This window comes from Culex pipiens, chromosome 1 (assembly GCF_016801865.2).
Source record: "Culex pipiens pallens isolate TS chromosome 1, TS_CPP_V2, whole genome shotgun sequence".
NCBI classification, from domain to species: domain Eukaryota; kingdom Metazoa; phylum Arthropoda; class Insecta; order Diptera; family Culicidae; genus Culex; species Culex pipiens.
Genome location: NC_068937.1, coordinates 70,973,558 through 70,992,956, shown reverse-complemented (window position 1 = coordinate 70,992,956; position 19,399 = coordinate 70,973,558). Strand labels below are relative to the sequence as shown.

Below are 19,399 nucleotides of genomic sequence, written 5' to 3'. Positions count from 1 at the left end.
CCATTTACCTGAAAGGCGATGTCTGTATAATCTTGACAAAAAGTCTGTAGGAAGTCTTTTTTTTACTCGTCACTTATTTTTATTAGGACCTCTTAGGTGCTGCGATCACGTTAGGGGAGATCCATAAACCATGTGGACACTTTAGGGGATTGTAATCACTCTATAAATGAGAGGAAGGCACCAACCACTTAAAGGTGGATTAAGTTACGTTTTTTATATAACCTTACCATCGTGTTCCCCGGCCAATTTGACATAAGAAACACTTAGGGGAGTTTGGGGTAATATGGACAGTGGGGGTAATTTGGACACCCCTTTAAAAATCACGTTTTCTTCGGATATAAAGTGAAAACGGCAATTTAAGTGATAAGGCTAGTACTAGTAATGGCCTAGGAGTATGGACAAACCAAAAAAGTTGGAATAGGTTAAGTAGTTTTGGTATAATGTGTAAAAGTTTCCAAAGACCGGTTGACACTGCCTTAAATTCTAATATTTGAAGGTTAGGAAATAAGGTTTTGCAGGAGTTATATGGCAAAAAAGTGGACATTTTTTGTTTAAGGGGGTTGTTTGGACGATGCCTGAGATATGTACGTATACAAATTGTGCATTTTATCCTTTTTTATCATCAAAAATCGCAATTTATGATAGAATATGCTATGGGGGTAATTTGGACATGGCTTGTGGGGTAATTTGGACATACCTGAAAGTCTACCTGTCAGGTAAAAAAAGTAACTTTCATGGTTGGTTGAGTTTTTAAAGGGATTTTGTTAAATTTAGAGGGATTTAAAATGTCAAAACACTCAAAAAGGAATGTGGACAATGAGAACTTTCACAAAACCCCTTTTTTTAATTTAGATAAATTTATTCCAATATTCGAATTGATGAAAATCTGATTACTGTACATTTGGCGTTCAACAAGACCCTAATGTTGATTGCTTTTAATTAATTTCTTTGACATTTCTATGTTGGTTTACAATAATATTTAAATTTGATGGGCTACAGAATGTAAAATATAAAAAAAATGATATTTTCAGGCTAATAAATTCTATATAAAGATTGATTTATATTGAGGTTGAAAGATAAAAAACATGCTCAAAAAATCAAATGTTAAACTTATTCTTCAACATGTGTCCAAATTATCCCACAAAAGGTGTTCATATTACCCCACAAGGTATGTCCATATTACCCCACAAGGCATGTCCAAATTACCCCACAAGGCATGTCCAAATTACCCCATAGGGGTGTTCGTGGCGCAGGGGTAGCGGCTTCGGCTGCCGATCCCGATGATGCTATGAGACGCGGGTTCGATTCCCGCCTTATCCACTGAGCTTCTATCGGATGGTGAAGTAAAACGTCGGTCCCGGTTTCTCCTGTCTCGTCAGAGGCGCTGGAGCAGAAATCCCACGTTAGAGGAAGGCCATGCCCCGGGGGGCGTAGTGCCAATAGTTTCGTTTTTTTCGGGTGTTCATATTACCCCCACACAAAAATGTGGGGGTAATTTGGACACCTTTTAATTTTTGCGATAAAAATGGGTTTTTCATCAAAATTTATCTAAATGAATGACATTTTTCCATCAAATATGGTCTCTATTATCCTCTGGTGTCATCCACATTCCTTTAAAATATCCATACAGCCCGTCACAGAGCAATTTCCTTAGGGTGTCCAAATTACCCCACACTCCCCTATTGACAGAAAGATCCAAAGATATCGAATTTCTAAGTTTTGGCTCTATATTTGTTTAGATAGTACAGCCCTGCCAAGCAGGATCGGTGAAAATAATTTTCAAATGTGCATGTTTTCGTGCAAACTTCGAATGAATGACGATCATGTTAATAAATTCTTACAAAAAATGTTTTTCTTTTCAGGATATCGATTTCGTTAGTGACTGTGAAGCGTAGGATGATGAAAAGGATGATTAAAAACGAATCCAATACTGTGAAATCATTAAAATTAGTTTAGCTATAGGGCAGAGAATGACCAAGAAGGTTAAGGCTGCCAGAAATAAATGAATAATTTAATCATTAACATCAACAACAACAGTTTAGCCATATTTTCTTAGAAATCATTCCTTTAAGGGGCGGTGAATAATCTAAAATGCTCCTGAGTGCTCTGTGTGTGTGCGTGTGCAAGCGTGTACGCTGGCCCTACCAAAATCAAATCAAACCATCCACCTCAACGACCCCCAGGTCTTTTGTGGTCTTTATTGCAAGTTTCTGCTCGGACCTAGAAGTCCAAAGGCTTGAATGGGAAGAGCACCCAAACCGCTTTCTACTCCAAGGAACCTTCCACCACAGGGTTCGAACTGACGACCTTTGGATTACACTTACTGTGTGGGTGCGTACTGTGCTTGTTGATTATGTACCTCTTCACAATGTTACGCTCGAATCCGCGAGCTGTCAAAGCAGCGAACAGCCAGCTCCCACTTTCTTTGGGATGCACAGTACAGGAGCATTCCAAGGACTTTTGCTAGGTTGAATAATTCCTAATTTAAGCATTTCTTCGATCTGTTCATCAATATGAGTTTTCGTAGATTCTGGCATTCTATATTGCCGTTTAGGAAAAATAATTTATTGAATTTTCGAATCATGAAAACTATGGCGTCATGATTTTCATTATTCAGATGTTTTAAATTAATTGTTTCTAAAAGTTTTTTTTTAATGATTGGTCTGGCAACATTGCCCCCGTGCGGTTGGTGGTTTCGTGGTGCTCCGGTTTTTCGAATGAATTTGTCGTGTTTTCGGGAGTTTCGGGGGACGGTTGTTTGTTCAAGTCAGGGATAGTCTGCCGGGGCTGCCAGAGAAAGTGAAAGTTTTTCAAAAATCAAGTTTTAAATCTATTTTTCTTCAAAAAATGCTTCAAGAAAATCGGTGTTTTCTTTCTTTGTTGCCCATTGCACGCGGTCGGTGCGTTGCAAGCATCAATCTTGCATGCAAGTGCCAGCTTTTAAATGCAAGCTCGCTTTCCTGCAGGGTTGGCCGCAAGTGACGTTTCCGTTTTTGTTGTGATGGGGGAGCGAGACAGCAAATCGCATAATTTGTGAAAAAGTTGCCACAAAAGTTACCTTTTTATAAGAATGAAGTGATCTGGTTTTACTGAGGAAAATAGAAGTGGAAAAGAAATCTAGTGAATATAGTAGTTTTTCATTGTTAGAAGTCTCCTGGTAAAGTTGCCGGAGGATAGCAAGTGCCCTCTGCAACAACCTCTAGCGATGGTCGTGATGACGATGATGGAAATCTTCAATTTGGTGAGTTTGTTCCTTGCTACGGATGTATGCCGAGGTGTGTTATATTATGAGAATGTGTGGAGCGAATGTGTGGGAGTGACTGATCAAGCGCGACAAATGCTGGTGTTAGTGAGCTTCCAAAAAGCTCCTGATGGCTGAATAGGGTGGCTCATGAGTTGCCAGTCGAGTGTAAAAATTATAGTCGATTGTGCGTCCTCCGGTCGTCGTGGATTTCGTCGGTACAAACAATTTTAGGAAATCGCGTTTTCGGAGAAATCTCCCTAATTTTTTGCTGATTGGAAGCGCGTTGGCGGTAATATTCAGTTTAGCATTTGAGGCACGTTTAAGGCGCGGTAAACAATTTAAATTCAACGCGATTGTAATTCCTATTCATAGTATTGCACCACATTACACATGTTTAATATCAATAATTTAATATAATAATCATAAGATCGCGTCGTGCTCCGCTGGTTGTCTTCTGAAATAGTAATACTTATCGTAGATTTCTTTGATTGGAACGGGTAATTTTGTGTTTATTAGTTTTTGAACCGCGTTTCGCATTATTTAAGAAAGTTAAAAGTTAAATGCATCTAAACGGGAAACACCTCAGAAAAATAATTTGGGTAGCTATCCTGAGTTTAATTTATTATTATGTAAATCTTTTTCATTCTGGTTCTTTTTTTCCACAGCCGGCTGTCTAAGAAAGAACGTTTTGGCATTTTTAATATTTCATCATTTAAATTCAAATTGAATCTACAGCAGCATCAGCTATTTGGCTTGAGAATAATATTTAACTCGTTAAATTAATAAATATAAGAACCTAAACGGGATTCGTCTCAACAGCAGCATCCGATTGCCTGCCTTGAGAATAATATATCATACCTTTAACAAAAGTCTTTCGCTTTTGGGTCGCATCTTCATCTTCTATGATGAATCCTGACCAAACTCCCTATCCTACTAACAAGTTTTCAGGTTCCTGGCGCTCGTGGGGTGTAAGCACAGAGTAAATCAGCTGCCCTAGTAGCAACCTGCGCTAACTAACATTCCCGTCCCTTAAAATCGAGATCTACAAACTGACATGGCGGGCGCCGTTGGTGGCCAATGACTGTTTCCTATTCGCAACTGATCTAGTTTTAGCAATCATGGTGTTTTATCTTTTCAGCGCATTCATACATGCTGTTGATAAGGGAATCACAGTTCGATTGTCGAAGCCTATGATCAGTAGTGCTGAAAGGATATTACGGTCCTGTTCAGCAACGGAGAAGGACAACCATGGGTGGTCTCTCATGCTCATGCTCATGCTCAATTGTTTCTAAAAGTTTTTTTAATCTTTCTTCGCCGCATACATATTTGAACTTTTTATATTCAATGACGTCACAATCTTTGTCAATAACTAAGTTTAATTCCTTGGGCATGCATAGCTCATCATTACAATTACTTTGAGATGAATTATGTATTTCATACGTTTGAGCATTATTTTCACAATAAGCTATAATATTTGCGTTTTCTTCATTCTCGTTATTTTCATCGTCACCTGAAATAGATATTTCTTTATAATTAATATCTGCAAGATTCTCCTCATTTTCGTTATAATGATTATTAAAGTATAATCTTGGTTTTTGTAAGACAATGAAATTAAAATTTTTATCGATGAAAAGAGTGTGTCTCTTCAAGAATTCTGCACCAATAGTTCCCGGTACAGGCAGGTTCTTCATAACATAAAATTTTGTACTGAAAATTGTGTTACCAATCAACAATTCGACTATAACTGAACCCATTGTTGCATTACACGTATTATTGATGCCAGTTCAATAATTATTATCTTTAAAATTGACATGAGAATAACCTATTTTATTTAAAACATTGCTTCTTATTATATTAACAATTGCACCTGTGTCAAGCAAGTAGTGAATAAAATTAAACGGGTTTTGTTTTGAAGCAATTCTTAATCTAAATTGTAGAAAAGGAGTTAAAATTATTTTGAGAATTTCGTGAGGGGGGTTATAAAATTCTCTTTGCTCTCTTAAACTATTATTATTCCAAATATTATTCCGATTATAATTCCGTCTCCTAAAACGATTTCGAACTCGGAAATTAGAACGTCTATTAAATTTTCCATTTTGCCGGGTATTTCGGACGCCAAATCTATCGAAAACCCCAAAAATTAGTTTTTTCGTTGTGGATAATATGTTTTAAAATTATTAGACATATTATTCTGTTGAGAGTCAATTCCTCTATGAGCGTTAAAATTTTGGTTCGGTCGATTGTTTGAATGATTTTGGTTAAAATCACGATGTTGTTGTTGATGCCGGAATCTATTATTTTCCTGCGTAACATTTCTGTTATCATTATTCCTGTGGTAATTTTGTTGATAATTATTTCGGAAAACTGGTGCATTATTCGCTAAATTACCGTTATTATTATTATTGTAGTGTTTAAATTGGCTTCTGAAGTTAGTTTTCACAGTTGGTGTCTGTATGTTCGACTCACGGGAATAATCTTTGACACATTCCGCCGTGACGTTGCAACGCTTTGACTTTTCTTTTTTCAGTATTTCGACTGTAACTCAAAAATTACATTGAAAAGGTACATATGTTATTACAGATTCGGAAAGTACATTAAATTTCCTATAAGAAACAATGTTGAAACATTATTTGAAGCAAATATTCTATTTTTGAGAGGGGAATATGTAGCGTGACGTTGCAACGCGTGACTTTTTCTCAATCCTGACCCAATTCATGTTTCGCCATTAACTCTGCTCTGTTAAAAGGCAAATTTGGAGTTCTTCTTCCATTTTTAGTGTAAAATTGGCCAACAAATCGAATGCAATCATTTGTTTTTCGAAAAAATCAAACCTCGATTTTTAAAGACCACTTACATTTCGTGACGTTGCAACGCTCTGTTTCTGAAAACAGGGTTTTTCGTTGCGTTGCAACGTCACGAAATTTCAGTTTCAAAATAAATCATAGTTTTTGTTAGTTTGAACAACTGCAGGTTAAGATTTTATCTTAAGACATTGATAGACAGTACAAGGGCATGTGAATCGATTGGCCCGCGTATGTTAGACGTATGTAACGTTTCAAAGTAAAAATATTTTTTGTTGTATTATTCCATTAACGAAAGAGACCCCCCCCTCCCATCCTCTCTATCCATGTAACGGGACGGCCATGCATTACGTAACGGCGTAAAATCAAGGGGGAGGGGGAGGGTTCGAGGATTTATACAAAAAAAGTGTATCGGAAATGTATTGCCAGGGGGTGGAGGGGGCCTAAAAATATAAATGTTTTGTTACGTAATGCAAGAACGCTCCCTTAATACTTGAATGGTTTTGGGCAATTTACAAAACACATGGAAGTTTTAGAAGGGAGGTAAGGAGCTTCAAGTTTTCAGGAGGGCTGAAATTTATAAATAAAGTGCCCCTATCGTTTGTTAATGGCCCAGGAGTGGAGCCAGAATTTTGGTTCGAAGGGGGGGGGGGGCTGTAAGAAGAAATTTTCTTCTTCTTCCCTCTCTCCCATATGTCTTTCAAAAATTTCGGGGGGGGGGGGGCTTCAGCCCGAAGCCCACCCCCCTGGCTACGGGCCTGTGATGGGGCGATCTGCAAACAACATAACTTGTTTTGTTGACTTTTGTGCTTTTTAAATTAAATTTGAGGAATTAATAAAACTGTTTACCTGCGCAACATAACATTTTTAATTGCGAAAAACTAAACGCTGCATACAACTTATTTAAGTAAGGGTTCGTCCAACAACAAAGTGACAAAAGCTTGTAAAAAAAAATCGAATCACGTGATTTTTATAGTTTAGTGAATTTTACTGTAATTTGACCTAGATAAGGATGTGGGATAAAAAAAATCGTTGCGTTGTATTAGAATGAACCCTCACGTAAATCAGTTTATCATAAAGGGGCCATCCAGTAACCACGTGATTACTTTTTGGAAAGTTTTAGATTTTTCCCCCTTGTGAACATTGGTCTATTTTGATTTTTTCATCAATTTTCATAAAATACTTTTTTCGAGTTGCATACAAACTTAAGTGACGGAATTTGTGAATGACCCATGTACAATTCTTCTGTAAGTATGCTCGGAAACATTATATAAAAAATATATAATATTTAGTATCCTTTTATCTTCAACAACCAACTACGCATGCACCTTTTATGCCATGTGACCAATATGATTTAAAATTTCGTTACGTTGCAACGCAAACATAAACCTGTTGTAACTTTGGATCTAGACAACCAATTAAGTCGCTCTAGGTTGCATTTGAAAGCTCTTTCCAAGTACAAAGAGCATCCGAAATATCAAAATGATTGAATGTTTAGTTTCTTGTTGACATAAACAAATGTCACTTTTTCGTGACGTTGCAACCAGGGTAGGTAAAGCATCACCATCGCACTATCATTGATGCATATTTCGGTGCGTTCCTCGTCTCTTAAAATTTCTCTTCTCTTTCGCAGCCGAGTGATGGTCGGCTTGCTATCGCGAATACCGAAAGCCCATCACATCGATGAGAAATACACTATCGCTGGCTCCGATGGAACTATCGTTCCAACCGGAGAGACACGCACACGAAATTGCTGTATACATACACTAGAGCTCACGCACACAAATGAACTCATTTCTACAGGGCTTACGGGCGAGAGAATTTCACGATTGCTCTTTCTCTTGCTTTTTGAGCGAGGGGACTGGCTGTGTGAGAGATTTTTTTCCGTCTTACGCATCGGTTTGTTCGTTGCTCGCTATTTCATCGGCGTCGTTTTCGCTTCGCTCTCTTGATGCAGTTTTGGGAGAACGCCGAAAATTTGATGATTTGAGCGAGGGAAGATATCTAAAAGCCCTCGCCATCGGCGAGGAAACGAGAAAATACCATCCCTGGTTGCAACGCAATAAAATGGTAAACTTACACTAGTTTGAAAAAATACTTAACTTAAGATAAACTGCAAACCCATGACATTTCCGTTTAGTACAACTAAAAACCTACAAAATGCAATCAAAAGAATAATGTTTGGATTTTATTTCGCTGAAAACCAGGAGTTTTTAGAAAAATGTTTTAAAGCGATGATTTTATCACGAATTGATGCATAACTTAACCAACTTGTACATAATGATATTCAAATGATCTATTAATGAAAACCATGATTTTTGAAGCTTCAAGAAGTCTAGAACCGAGGAAAAATATCCAAATAGCTCATACGCGCTTTTCAAAATTTCATCCTAAGGTGTACATTGCCGGAGAATGTGTCTTTAAATTTTCTACCTCGCCATATTCCTCCTCATCATCAGAATCTATAATTAATTTTTTAGCAAAAACTTCAAGAGCTTCTTGAAGATTTCGTGCTTTTCATTTCATTAGGGCACAAAACTTTTGTAAACAAGAGTGTATCCCTCTCACACCTTATGCAAACTGTCATTTGAGTGAAAGGGATACACTATTGTTTACAAAAGTTTTGTGCCCTTTTGAAATGTTAGGCTCCATTTTTGTGATCTTCTTTGAACCCATTGTTAATTTTGTGCTCTTTAGGTTGAAGAGTATCCCTTGAAGCAATTAATAGTTGCTTATAATTTTAAACAGCTTCTGCTATTTCTATTGTCTTCTGTTCGATTTCTTCTTTAGATTTAGGAATAGCTTCCAATAAATTTTGCTATTTCCAACGAAAAATAGTTGTCCAATTTATTTAATTCTTCCATCGTGATTAAGGGAAGGAATTTTTTCTTACTTTTAAAAAGTAAATTATTTTCTGCAGACTCTCAGGCTGTTTCCTTAATTAGAGAAATCCACAAGTTATTTTTTTTAAGTTTAGAGTTGGTCAGAAAAACCAGGGCTGTGGAGTCGGAGTCGGAGTCGGAGCCGGAGTCGGTGGAGTCGGGTCTTTTTGGGGACCTGGAGTCGGAGTCGGAGTCGGAGTCGGAGTCGTCAAAACTCGAATAGCTGGAGTCGGAGTCGGAGTCGGAGTCGGCTAAATTTTATGAGCTGGAGTCGGAGTCGGAGCCGGAGTCGTAGATTTCTGATAGACCCGGAGTCGGAGCTGGAGTCGGAGTTATCAAAATATTTTATATAATTTATGAACTTTATTGTTCAATATTTGATATAATTCAGGTTAATTCCCATTTTTTAAATTTATTTATTGAATCGCGTGCACTGCGTTGACATTTTTATAATCAATTTATTTTTCGGATCAAGATATTTATCAGATGTCATGATGTTTTCGAAGCATTTCTATTGTGATTGGAAAGCTCTTATTGTGTTATTTCACTAAGATCACAGAATCATAATCTGTTAATCCTCTCTTGTCAATGTTTGCATACACTACCGTAATCTGGGGTGAATCGGACTACAGTCTGAATAGGGACAGCAGTTTTTAGAGCACTTAATGCTTTTGAATTTGGAAATGGATGTACACATCTTGTTGGCCAGTGTCTGTTCTAACCAAAACCAACCAGAAAAATCAAAATATTGTGCTCTAACATGGTTAAAACTGCTGTCCCAATTCGCCCCATGTGTCCCGATTGACCCCAGTTTACGGTATACTATATTGTCATAACTCATAAAATAGTAAATAATTTTGGCTGTGTAGTCAAAAAATTAAAACATATTAAAAAGGTTCTTTACTGTCTCTTTTTGCTTGTATTTACAGTATGTAAAATAAGTATTTACACCCATTGAGCCCTATGCACATTTTGTGATGAAACATGTAAACAATTTAAAGTTTGACAGAAACCTAGTACTACGTTTTGTACAGAAACTCATGCCGAACATTTTGATACAAGCTCATGAAAAGATGATTTCTATAAAAAGTTCTATAACAAATACTATTACAAAAATCAAAGGTACAAAAAAATGTATACAGTGTACACCTTTCGAAAAATTAACATAAATAAAGTTATTTGTTGACAAATCACCATAAATCCAGCCTCCCAACTCCAAATAGGCATCTTTGACCGATTAAAAAAATAATTTGGATTGAGTATAAAGTTTACTAACTTCTTAGTATAAAAGTTTATATAGCTCTGGAAATTCTATATAAAACTTATCTAAACTTAATTTTGCAAACTTGTAAGTCAACAAAATGTCAATATATTACTATATAATTTCTAAGGTTTTATGTAGATCCTTTTTGTTAATAGGAAAATAAAGGTTCACTATCAGTACTTAACAAAAAAAAATGTAACATTTGTAAAATTGACATTATATTGACCCATGCACTGTAACTTGGATTTTTCCCGCAGTTTTCTCTCGCACTTTTGACAACAAGAATTCGAAAAACTAGGCAACCAGTAGTTGTTTGTTTACACTGCCAGTCGCAGTTTCCACCAAACTGGACATTCGCACTTTAAAATTGCGATTGACAGCTGAAAAACAAGCGAGCACTTTGATCATTTTTTAGGAAATTTAAATTTTCCCAAGGCAGTTTGACATGTCGCAATAGTGCGATCGATAGCAATAATTTAGTGCGAAGTCCAAGTTAGTGGGAATTGCGCAATAACTATACTAATAAATTATCAACTATTATATCAATCTACTACTTGGACCGCAACATGCTCATTTTGTATGTAAATAAAAATAAATAAAAGTGCCGTGCTGAAAACATTTAAAACAAACAAAAAATATCGAAAATAAGTTGCAACTAATTTTGAAATAATCATTGAATTGATTAGATATATCGATTACCTCAATATTTACAATTTCTCTTAAAGTGTTGATTCTAAAGGATCCACTACACGCGAACATTTTTTTCCTCGACTTTTTTTAACGGAAATTGTCATAACTCTGAAAAGAAAACAGTTAGAGTCCCACTTTTTGTATTAGGTAGGTCCTGTAGAAATGTTATGCAAAGTTAACATAATTTTCGCAAGTTTTTTTTTTTGCTTTTTGAAGAAACTTTTGAAACTATCAGATCAGTTTAGGTCTTGAAAACTTTGCATAACTTTTCTACAGGACTCAATACAAAAAGTGGGACTCTATCTGTTTTCTATTCAGAGTTACGACAATTTCCGTAAAAAACTCGAAGCAAAAAATGTTTGCGTGTAGTGGATCCTTAAATAATATCGTTGAACAAGTCTAAATTTTCAAAATACCTTAAATCGGGGTGATATAACTGATATAATTTTATTTATTTTTAAATACTAGAATTTTCTCATGATTTATATGTTTAAAGTGTGTACTGGGCTGAATCACACAATTTCCATATACGTTCTCTGAAATAAATTCAAAAGAGCTTTAAAAAATTGTGACTTTAAAAATTGTCTATTTCAAAACCAGCGTATCTTTGATAGTTACTGTGTTTCAGCCTAAAATTATTCAAATGGATTTTATATGTCAATTCGATCATGAAGGTTAACTTTCTTTTAATATTTCATTTAAAAAAGTACAGTTAAAAATTAGTGTAGCTTTTATAGAAACTTTAAAAAAATGAATGTAAATTTAAAGTAGTTAAAAAAAAAGTTCAAATTTTTCAAAACAACAAAATTTAATTTATTTAGAAAATTGTTGCGCAGAAAATGCGTTTAAATCTGAAGATATTTATGATTTTTGTTTCAAAAACGCTGAAAACATGTAACATAGAACAACGAACACTTATCTACCAAGCTTAGTATGGTTCCATATCATTCTGTTTGTATAAATAATTCGTATGTATAATTTTGTTAAACACCCCGAACATAAATGTCACCCCGGTATTATTCGCTCAAATGTGAACTGAAATGTGAGTGATGTGATTAATTGAAATTTTTAAAATATTTTAAATACAGATTAGGTGTCGGAGTCGGAGTCGGAGCCGGAGTCAAAATTTGTGGAAAGCTGGAGTCGGTGTCGGAGTCGGAGTCGGCTAGAGTTGGAAAACCGGAGTCGGAGTCATCAATTTGTGGAAAGCCGGAGCCGGAGTCGGAGTCGGCTTAACTCAGAGAGCCGGAGTCGGAGTCGGAGTCGGAGTCGCTTGAAGTATGACCCGACTCCGCAGCCCTGAGAAAAACACTAAGTCCCCGATAAAAAAGGTGTTAGTAAAAATATGGAAAAAGTAGGTACTTACCAAATTATCATTTTAAAATTCCTGTGACACTTGTAACACCGTAATCTGGGGTGAATCGGGACTACAGTCTGAATAGGGACAGCAGTTTTTAGAGCACTTAAAGCTTTTAAATTTGGAAATGGATGTACACATTTTGTTGGCCTGAGTCTGTTCTAACCGAAACCAACCAGAAAAATCAAAATATTGTGCTCCAACATGGTTAAAAATGCTGTCCCAATTCGCCCCATGTGTCCCGATTCACCCCAGTTTACGGCACTTTACTTTTCTATTACAAAACTTTTCTAACTGGTTAAGCCAGCAGAAATGACGTTCCAGTTTCAAAGTGAAACTTTCCGCTTGTCACCACTTTGAAGCGTGCGGCCGGTCCAAGGCATTTCGACTGGATATTTCGGATGTAACACAATCAAACACTTTCAACCTCGTGCCTTTCAAAGATACTATTTGATTTTTTTATTCAGTTATCTTAGCTTAGGATTACAATTTGTAACCTAATGAGCTAAACTGAAATCAAGGAAAAGGTCAAAGTTGATAACTCACTGACTTGTCTCCGACTCCGACTGGACCTGGACTTCACTCTTCTTCACTCTACTTCACTCTCTGTCAACTTGATTTCAGCTTGGCTTTTTATACTAAATCTACACGCAGAAAAATGTTTTGTAGAATCAGCCTGTACGAGGTTTGATTCAACAAAATATTTTGTTGAATATAATCAACAAAATTTTTGCATTGAATCAACTCTCAAGTTTTGTTGTTTCAAATCGGGCTTTTTTGTTACATCTAAGCTGTTTTTTGTTGATCAAAATTTGACAGAAAGCACGTTCAAATCAGATTTTTGTTGAAGCAACGTCGATTTTTTGTTGAATCAAACCTGATTATTTTTTCAAAATGAGGTTAGTTTTTCAATTGAATTAACAAAATGTTTTATTGAAATAATAATAGTCATTATTTATTGATATTTGCATATTTTTATTTCATCGGAAAGAAAACAATTCAAGCTGGTCCTCCAAGTGTTGCACCTTGTTCGGTCCGAGTGCCGTTTCGCAGCTTTTTGACCGCACTTGGTGCCACCGCCGCCTCCTGATGAACCAACGAGTTTGTTAAGTTGCCTCCCGCGTTGAATGGGCCATGTTGCCATTGACGTTCCGGTGAACCGTGGTTACGTTGTTTTCCGCAGAGGTCTGCAAGGATGGAAAAGCATTAAAAAAGGTCATTTGAAGTAAAATGCTAGAGCGCTTACCAAGCATGTTCCGTCGAGGGGTTGGGGAGTTTCTTGCAATCTGCAAAACTTGGTTTGTTCCGCCTTTAACTCCTAGAGATGGCAGGTGGTGTCCTAGCTGATGGAGGTGAAATCGGCCCAAATATCGCACTAACTTCTCGCATTGTATAACACTTCGCTCACCGCAAGCGATGGGATCGGGATCAAACACACGAACGGAATTATCGCACGGAACGGAAACTTGTTCACTGGCCACTCTGATCAAAACCAAGAAAAACTTAACATTTTGACGTATAGCGGGCACGTGTGAACAGCAATTAATTTAATTAAAATCAAGAAACATAGTTAAGTTGATTCAACGCCGATCATGGTAGAATCAACGCAATAATTTTGTTGATATTTCCAAAAAGATTTGACAAAATACACAGAGTAGATTCAACTCAAAATTTTGAGTTGTTTCAGTTGGTTTTGAGATCAGTTTCAACAAAAAATCGTCAAGTGAAAACAACAAAATATTTTGTTGATTCAAACAGGCCTGATTTTTTTGCGTGTAGTTATTTACTTAATTATTTAATATCTTATATTTTTACCCCCACTCTAGTTTTTGATGTTGCATAATATATCCGTCCTTTTCGGTTTCTCTCCAAAAATTCTTCCTCTAACTTATATAATATATTTTGTCTCATTTACAACCCTCACTCCAACCTGTATTTTTCTTGATATAATGAAAAGTTTTCCTTAATTCTCTCTTTTTCCCAGAATTCTCTTTTCAACAATATATAACTCTCTTTTTTTATTTTATTTATTTTCCCCCCACTCTAAAAATCCTTCCAAGTTATACATAATATCCTGGCCTATTTTATTTCTCTCACTCTTAAAATCCTAATATAAATGTTCTATTTCTTTCCACCGCGCTCTAATTCTCCGATTTCTCAGAAATTAGTCGCGGTCCTTTTATGACTTAACCCATAGATAATGTAATCTTTATTTATTTTCCAGTCGTGCCTGTCCTTTTTCACAGATATTGTTATTTGTTTGTTTCTCGTCGGGCACCTTTCTGTGCGTGCCACTTAAGTGGGTCATAAAAGTGTTGTCGGTTTTTCCCGTCCTACACATCATCCATATACGCTCCTAATTGATTTTTATTTGTCTTCCCTTTTCTTACATCTCTCCTGATTCGTCTTTCAGGTAGTTATACAAAACCTAATATTTTCGTTTTTAATAAAACAGAGAAAATCTACTGTGAATTTTTCTGGTAAGGCGAGGGTCGCTTCAACGTCAACGACCGTCGTTCCATCTCCGGCTACGCTTTCCGAGTCTTCGGAGGCACTGTGGCCTGGCAGACGCGCAAGCAGCAAAGTGTGGCGTTGTCTTCGACCGAAGCGGAGTTTGTGGCTCTCTGTAACGCTGTGTGTGAAGAAGTGTGGCTACGCAGATTGTGTTGAAATATACAAACTTTTCAACATTGGAACCACCCCAGTTAGGAATAGAATTCCGAGATCCACTATAGCTTACTCAAGAGCTTACTAGTCACAGTAGACTGAATTTATAGTAAGCTAACAGAGCTTTATGGTAAACTACAATTAAGTAGTATTAGAAGAAGTGGTGTAAGTGACGCATACATGTAAATAGTAATATTAAGTAAAAAAAAATATGGTATATAACACTAACGGAACACGGAGAAGATTGTTTATAGGATTAGGAAAGACGAATTACAATTATCTTTTGGATGCACTAGAAGCAAGAGGTATTTTCTTATTCTACGCTTAAGAACGGGTTTTTTGAGAAGCACGTAACCTGCAACAGGTTATGGGCCCAGCACACCTACTGGAAGCCCCACGTAGGTGAAAGAACTTTCTTTTGTTTATAGGTTAAACCAACAACAAGTACGAGACGATTACGATGGCAGATGATAAGCAGAAAGTTTTGCTAATTCCGACCTTCCACGGAGCGGTCAAGATGGACTATCCGTGTTGGAAGGTGAAGGTATTGGGGTATTGGTATTGATAAAATTCCACCGGAAGAAGTGTACGCTGAACGTCCCTCGGGAGCGAAACCGGAAGATGACGCGGAGAAGAAGCGAATCGCGGCTTTCGAGAAGCGGCTCAAGGAGGACGACGCGGTGGTCAACATCTTGTGGCTGTCTATTGACAACGTGGCCATAAATCACGTGCTTGGTTATCCATACGCCAAGCAAATCATGGACAAGCTGGACCACGTGTACGAGCGCCAGGGACAGCTAACTCTCTTCGCCTACCGTCGGCAGCTGTACCGGCTGAACATGACCAGCTTCGGGAACCTGACCGAACTCTTTACGGCCCACGAAGCATTGATCCGGGATATGGAGCGAGCTGGAGAGGGTGTCACGGACGATGAAAAACGATGCACCTTATTGGCGGTGATTCCGGACCAGTTCGAGAACACCATGGACGCGTTAGCCGTAATGAGGAAGGATGACATCAAGAAGATGACCCTGGACGAGTTCAAGGGGATATTCTTAGATGCCGAAATGAAGAAGAAGCTGACCGACGGCGAATCTGGACCTGGACCAAGCACGGCAATGGCAGCTGGACGGAGGAAGGATAAGCGGAGGTGTTACCGCTGTGGCATAGCTGGCTACACTGCCAGGAAATGCCGGCAAGAGCCAGAGCGGGTGGAATTTCCAGCTGGCCGACGGCATCCCAGCCCGCAGAGGTATGGGAGAGTAAGTCCGCAGAGATCCGGGAGAGCTAATGCCTCCGGAGAGCGCATAGTCCGATTTGTGGATGCGTCACCAGAGCGCGAACATGGACGTGAGAAGTTTCACCAGGAACGCGCGAATTTCGCACTTATTGTGCAAACTGGACCAGCGCGGCAGATTACCCATGGAACAACTCAGCCGATTGCCAAAAGAACGTCAGAATCGTGGAGAGGACCAGAGAGTGCAAATTGTTCGGCGAGAGGAAACACAACCAGAGTGGCAGACTGCCCATGGTAGGCCAACACGGCGAATTGCCCATGTTCCGGTCAGGCCGATAGCACTTGGACAACCAGCAGAGCGAGAGGCTCATGGAGAAGATCGAAGCGTGCAGCAGAAGCGGCGAGCCGCGGGGCAGCCAGCAAGGCAAGTTGTCTTTGGTGCAGAGATACCAGCACTGCAAGCAGGCAGTAGCCTGGGAGAGCCGAAGCGAGCCAGAACGGTGGAGGTGATTGTCAACTCGGGCGCCACCGACCATATGGTTAACGACCATCACGTGCTCAAGGACTGCTGGGCAGTGGATCCTATTACCATCACTACCGCGAAGGACGGTGAGATTGTGGTCGGCAAGAAGAGAGGTGTATTAAAACTGAAAAGTATTTTGAAAGAACCAATATAGAAATAGAGCAATTCTCTACGAAATCGGTCTTTTTTCTTCAATTTTAATTTTTGTATTTTTTAATCCGGCTGAAACTTTTTTGGTGCCTTTGGTATGCCCAAAGAAGCCATTTTGCATCATTAGTTTGTCCATATAATTTTCCATACAAATTTGGCAGCTGTCCATACAAAAATGATATGTGAAAATTCAAAAATCTGTATCTTTTGAAGGAATTTTTTGATCGATTTGGTGTCTTCGGCAAAGTTGTAGGTATGGATACGGACTACACTGGAAAAAAATGATACACGATAAAAAAAATTTGGTGATTTTTTTATTTAACTTTTTATCACTAAAACTTGATTTGCAAAAAAACACTATTTTTAATTTTTTTTATTTTTTGATATGTTTTAGAGGACATAAAATGCCAACTTTTCAGAAATTTTCAGGTTGTGCAAAAAATCTTTCAACGAGTTGTGAATTTTTTAATCAATACTGATTTTTTCAAAAAATCGAAATATTGGTCGCAAAAATTTTTCAACTTCATTTTTCGATGTAAAATCAAATTTGCAATCGAAAAGTACTTTAGTAAAATTTTGATAAAGTGCACCGTTTTCAAGTTAAATCCATATTAAGGTGACTTTTTTGAAAATAGTCGCAGTTTTTCATTTTTTAAAATTAGTGCACATATTTGCACACTTTTGGAAAAAAATATTTTTGAAAAGCTGAGAAAATTCTCTATATTTTGCTTCTTCGGACTTTGTTGATACGATCTTTAGTTGCTGAGATATTGCAATGCAAAGGTTTAAAAACAGGAAAATTGATGTTTTCTAAGTGTCACCCAAACAACCCACCATTTTCTAATATCGATATCTCAGCAACTAATTGTCCGATTTTCAATGTTAATATATGAAACATTTGTGAAATTTTCGGATCTTTTCGAAAACAATATTTTCAAAAATTTCAAATCAAGACTAACATTTCAAAAGGGCCAAACATTCAATATTACGCCCTTTTAAAATGTTAGTCTTGATTTGAAAATTTTGAAAATATTTTTTTCGAAAAGATCGGAAAATTTTACAAATGTTTCATATATTAACATTAAAAATCGGACCATTAGTTGCTGAGATATCGACATTGAAAAATGGTGGGCTGTTTGGGTGAGACTTAGAAAACATCAATTTTCCTGTTTTTAAACCTTTGCATTGCAATATCTCAGCAACTAAAGATCGTATCAACAAAGTCTGAAGAAGCAAAATATAGAGAATTTTCTCAGCTTTTCAAAAATATTTTTAAAAAAATGAAAAACTGCGAATATTTTCAAAAAAGTCACCTTAATATGGATTTAACCTGAAAACGGTGCACTTTATCAAAATTTTACTAAAGTACTTTTCGATTGCAAATTTGATTTTACATCGAAAAATGAAGTTGAAAAAATTTTGCGACCAATATTTCGATTTTTTGAAAAAATCAGTATTGATTAAAAAATTCATAACTCGTTGAATGATTTTTTGCACAACCTGAAAATTTCTGAAAAGTTGGCATTTTATGTCCTCTAAAACATATCAAAAAATAAAAAAAATTAAAAATAGTGTTTTTTTGCAAATCAAGTTTTAGTGATAAAAAGTTAAATAAAAAAATCACCAATTTTTTTTTACCGTGTATCATTTTTTTCCAGTGTAGTCCGTATCCATACCTACAACTTTGCCGAAGACACCAAATCGATCAAAAAATTCCTTCAAAAGATACAGATTTTTGAATTTTCACATATCATTTTTGTATGGACAGCTGCCAAATTTGTATGGAAAATTATATGGACAAACTAATGATGCAAAATGGCTTCTTTGGGCATACCGAAGCCACCAAAAAAGTTTCAGTCGGATTAAAAAATACAAAAAAAATCGAATGACCGAAATCCTAGAGAACTGCTCAATATCAAATCTATGATGTGTTATTTGTTCCTAATTTGCACATAAATCTCTTGTCTGTATCGAAATTGGTGTCCACTGGGAAGAAAGTCCACTTTGACAACAATTAAGTTGTAATTTTCGATTCAAATGAGGTTTGAAATTTGTAAGCAAAAAGGCATTCAAATGATGCAAACATGCCCATATACACCTCAACAGAATGGAACATGTGAACGAATGAACAGAACCCTTGTGGAGAAGGCCAAAACCATGCTGAGCGAGCAGATGTCCCCAAGAGATTTTTGGGTGAGGCGATTTGCGCAGCGACATATTTGACAAATCGAGCACCAACGAGTACACTGAGAGTTAACAAAACTCCCTACGAGATGTGGTTCGACAGGAAACCAGAACTCTACTTCACTCTCCTAATTAGTGGGTTGAGAGTGTTTGGTTGCACAGTGTACGTACAGGTTCCTTCACAAAAGAGAAAGAAGTTTGATGATAGGAGCAAAGTAATGGTATTCATGGGGTATGCTAACAATGGCTACCGACTCTGGGATAAAGAGCAAAGGAAGATAACGATTTCTCGAGATGTCCTGTTCGATGAACATTTGTCGCCATTCACAAATAAAAGATCTTTACCAGCTGAAGTCACTACGAAGCACACACATGAACAGAACTACAAACGCTCCGCAGA

The 19,399-nt window shown here is 37.1% G+C and overlaps 1 protein-coding gene across 2 annotated transcripts in view; it reads left to right on the top strand.

Annotated features, from left to right (window-relative positions):
• LOC120430589 (uncharacterized) overlaps nucleotides 1-17,236 on the top strand; it is a 65,459-nt gene extending 48,223 nt beyond the window's left edge. The window contains exon 3 of one of the 2 annotated variants that reach the window (XM_039595696.2): nucleotides 14,463-17,236. In XM_039595696.2, coding sequence (XP_039451630.1) covers nucleotides 15,664-16,440 — 777 coding nt within the window. In that variant the 5' untranslated portion in view covers nucleotides 14,463-15,663 and the 3' untranslated portion in view covers nucleotides 16,441-17,236. Of the gene's footprint in view, nucleotides 1-1,862; nucleotides 2,032-14,462 lie in introns of those variants that run through there. The other variant, XM_052709102.1, reaches the window with a different exon arrangement.
• Nucleotides 17,237-19,399: the final 2,163 nt, after the last annotated feature.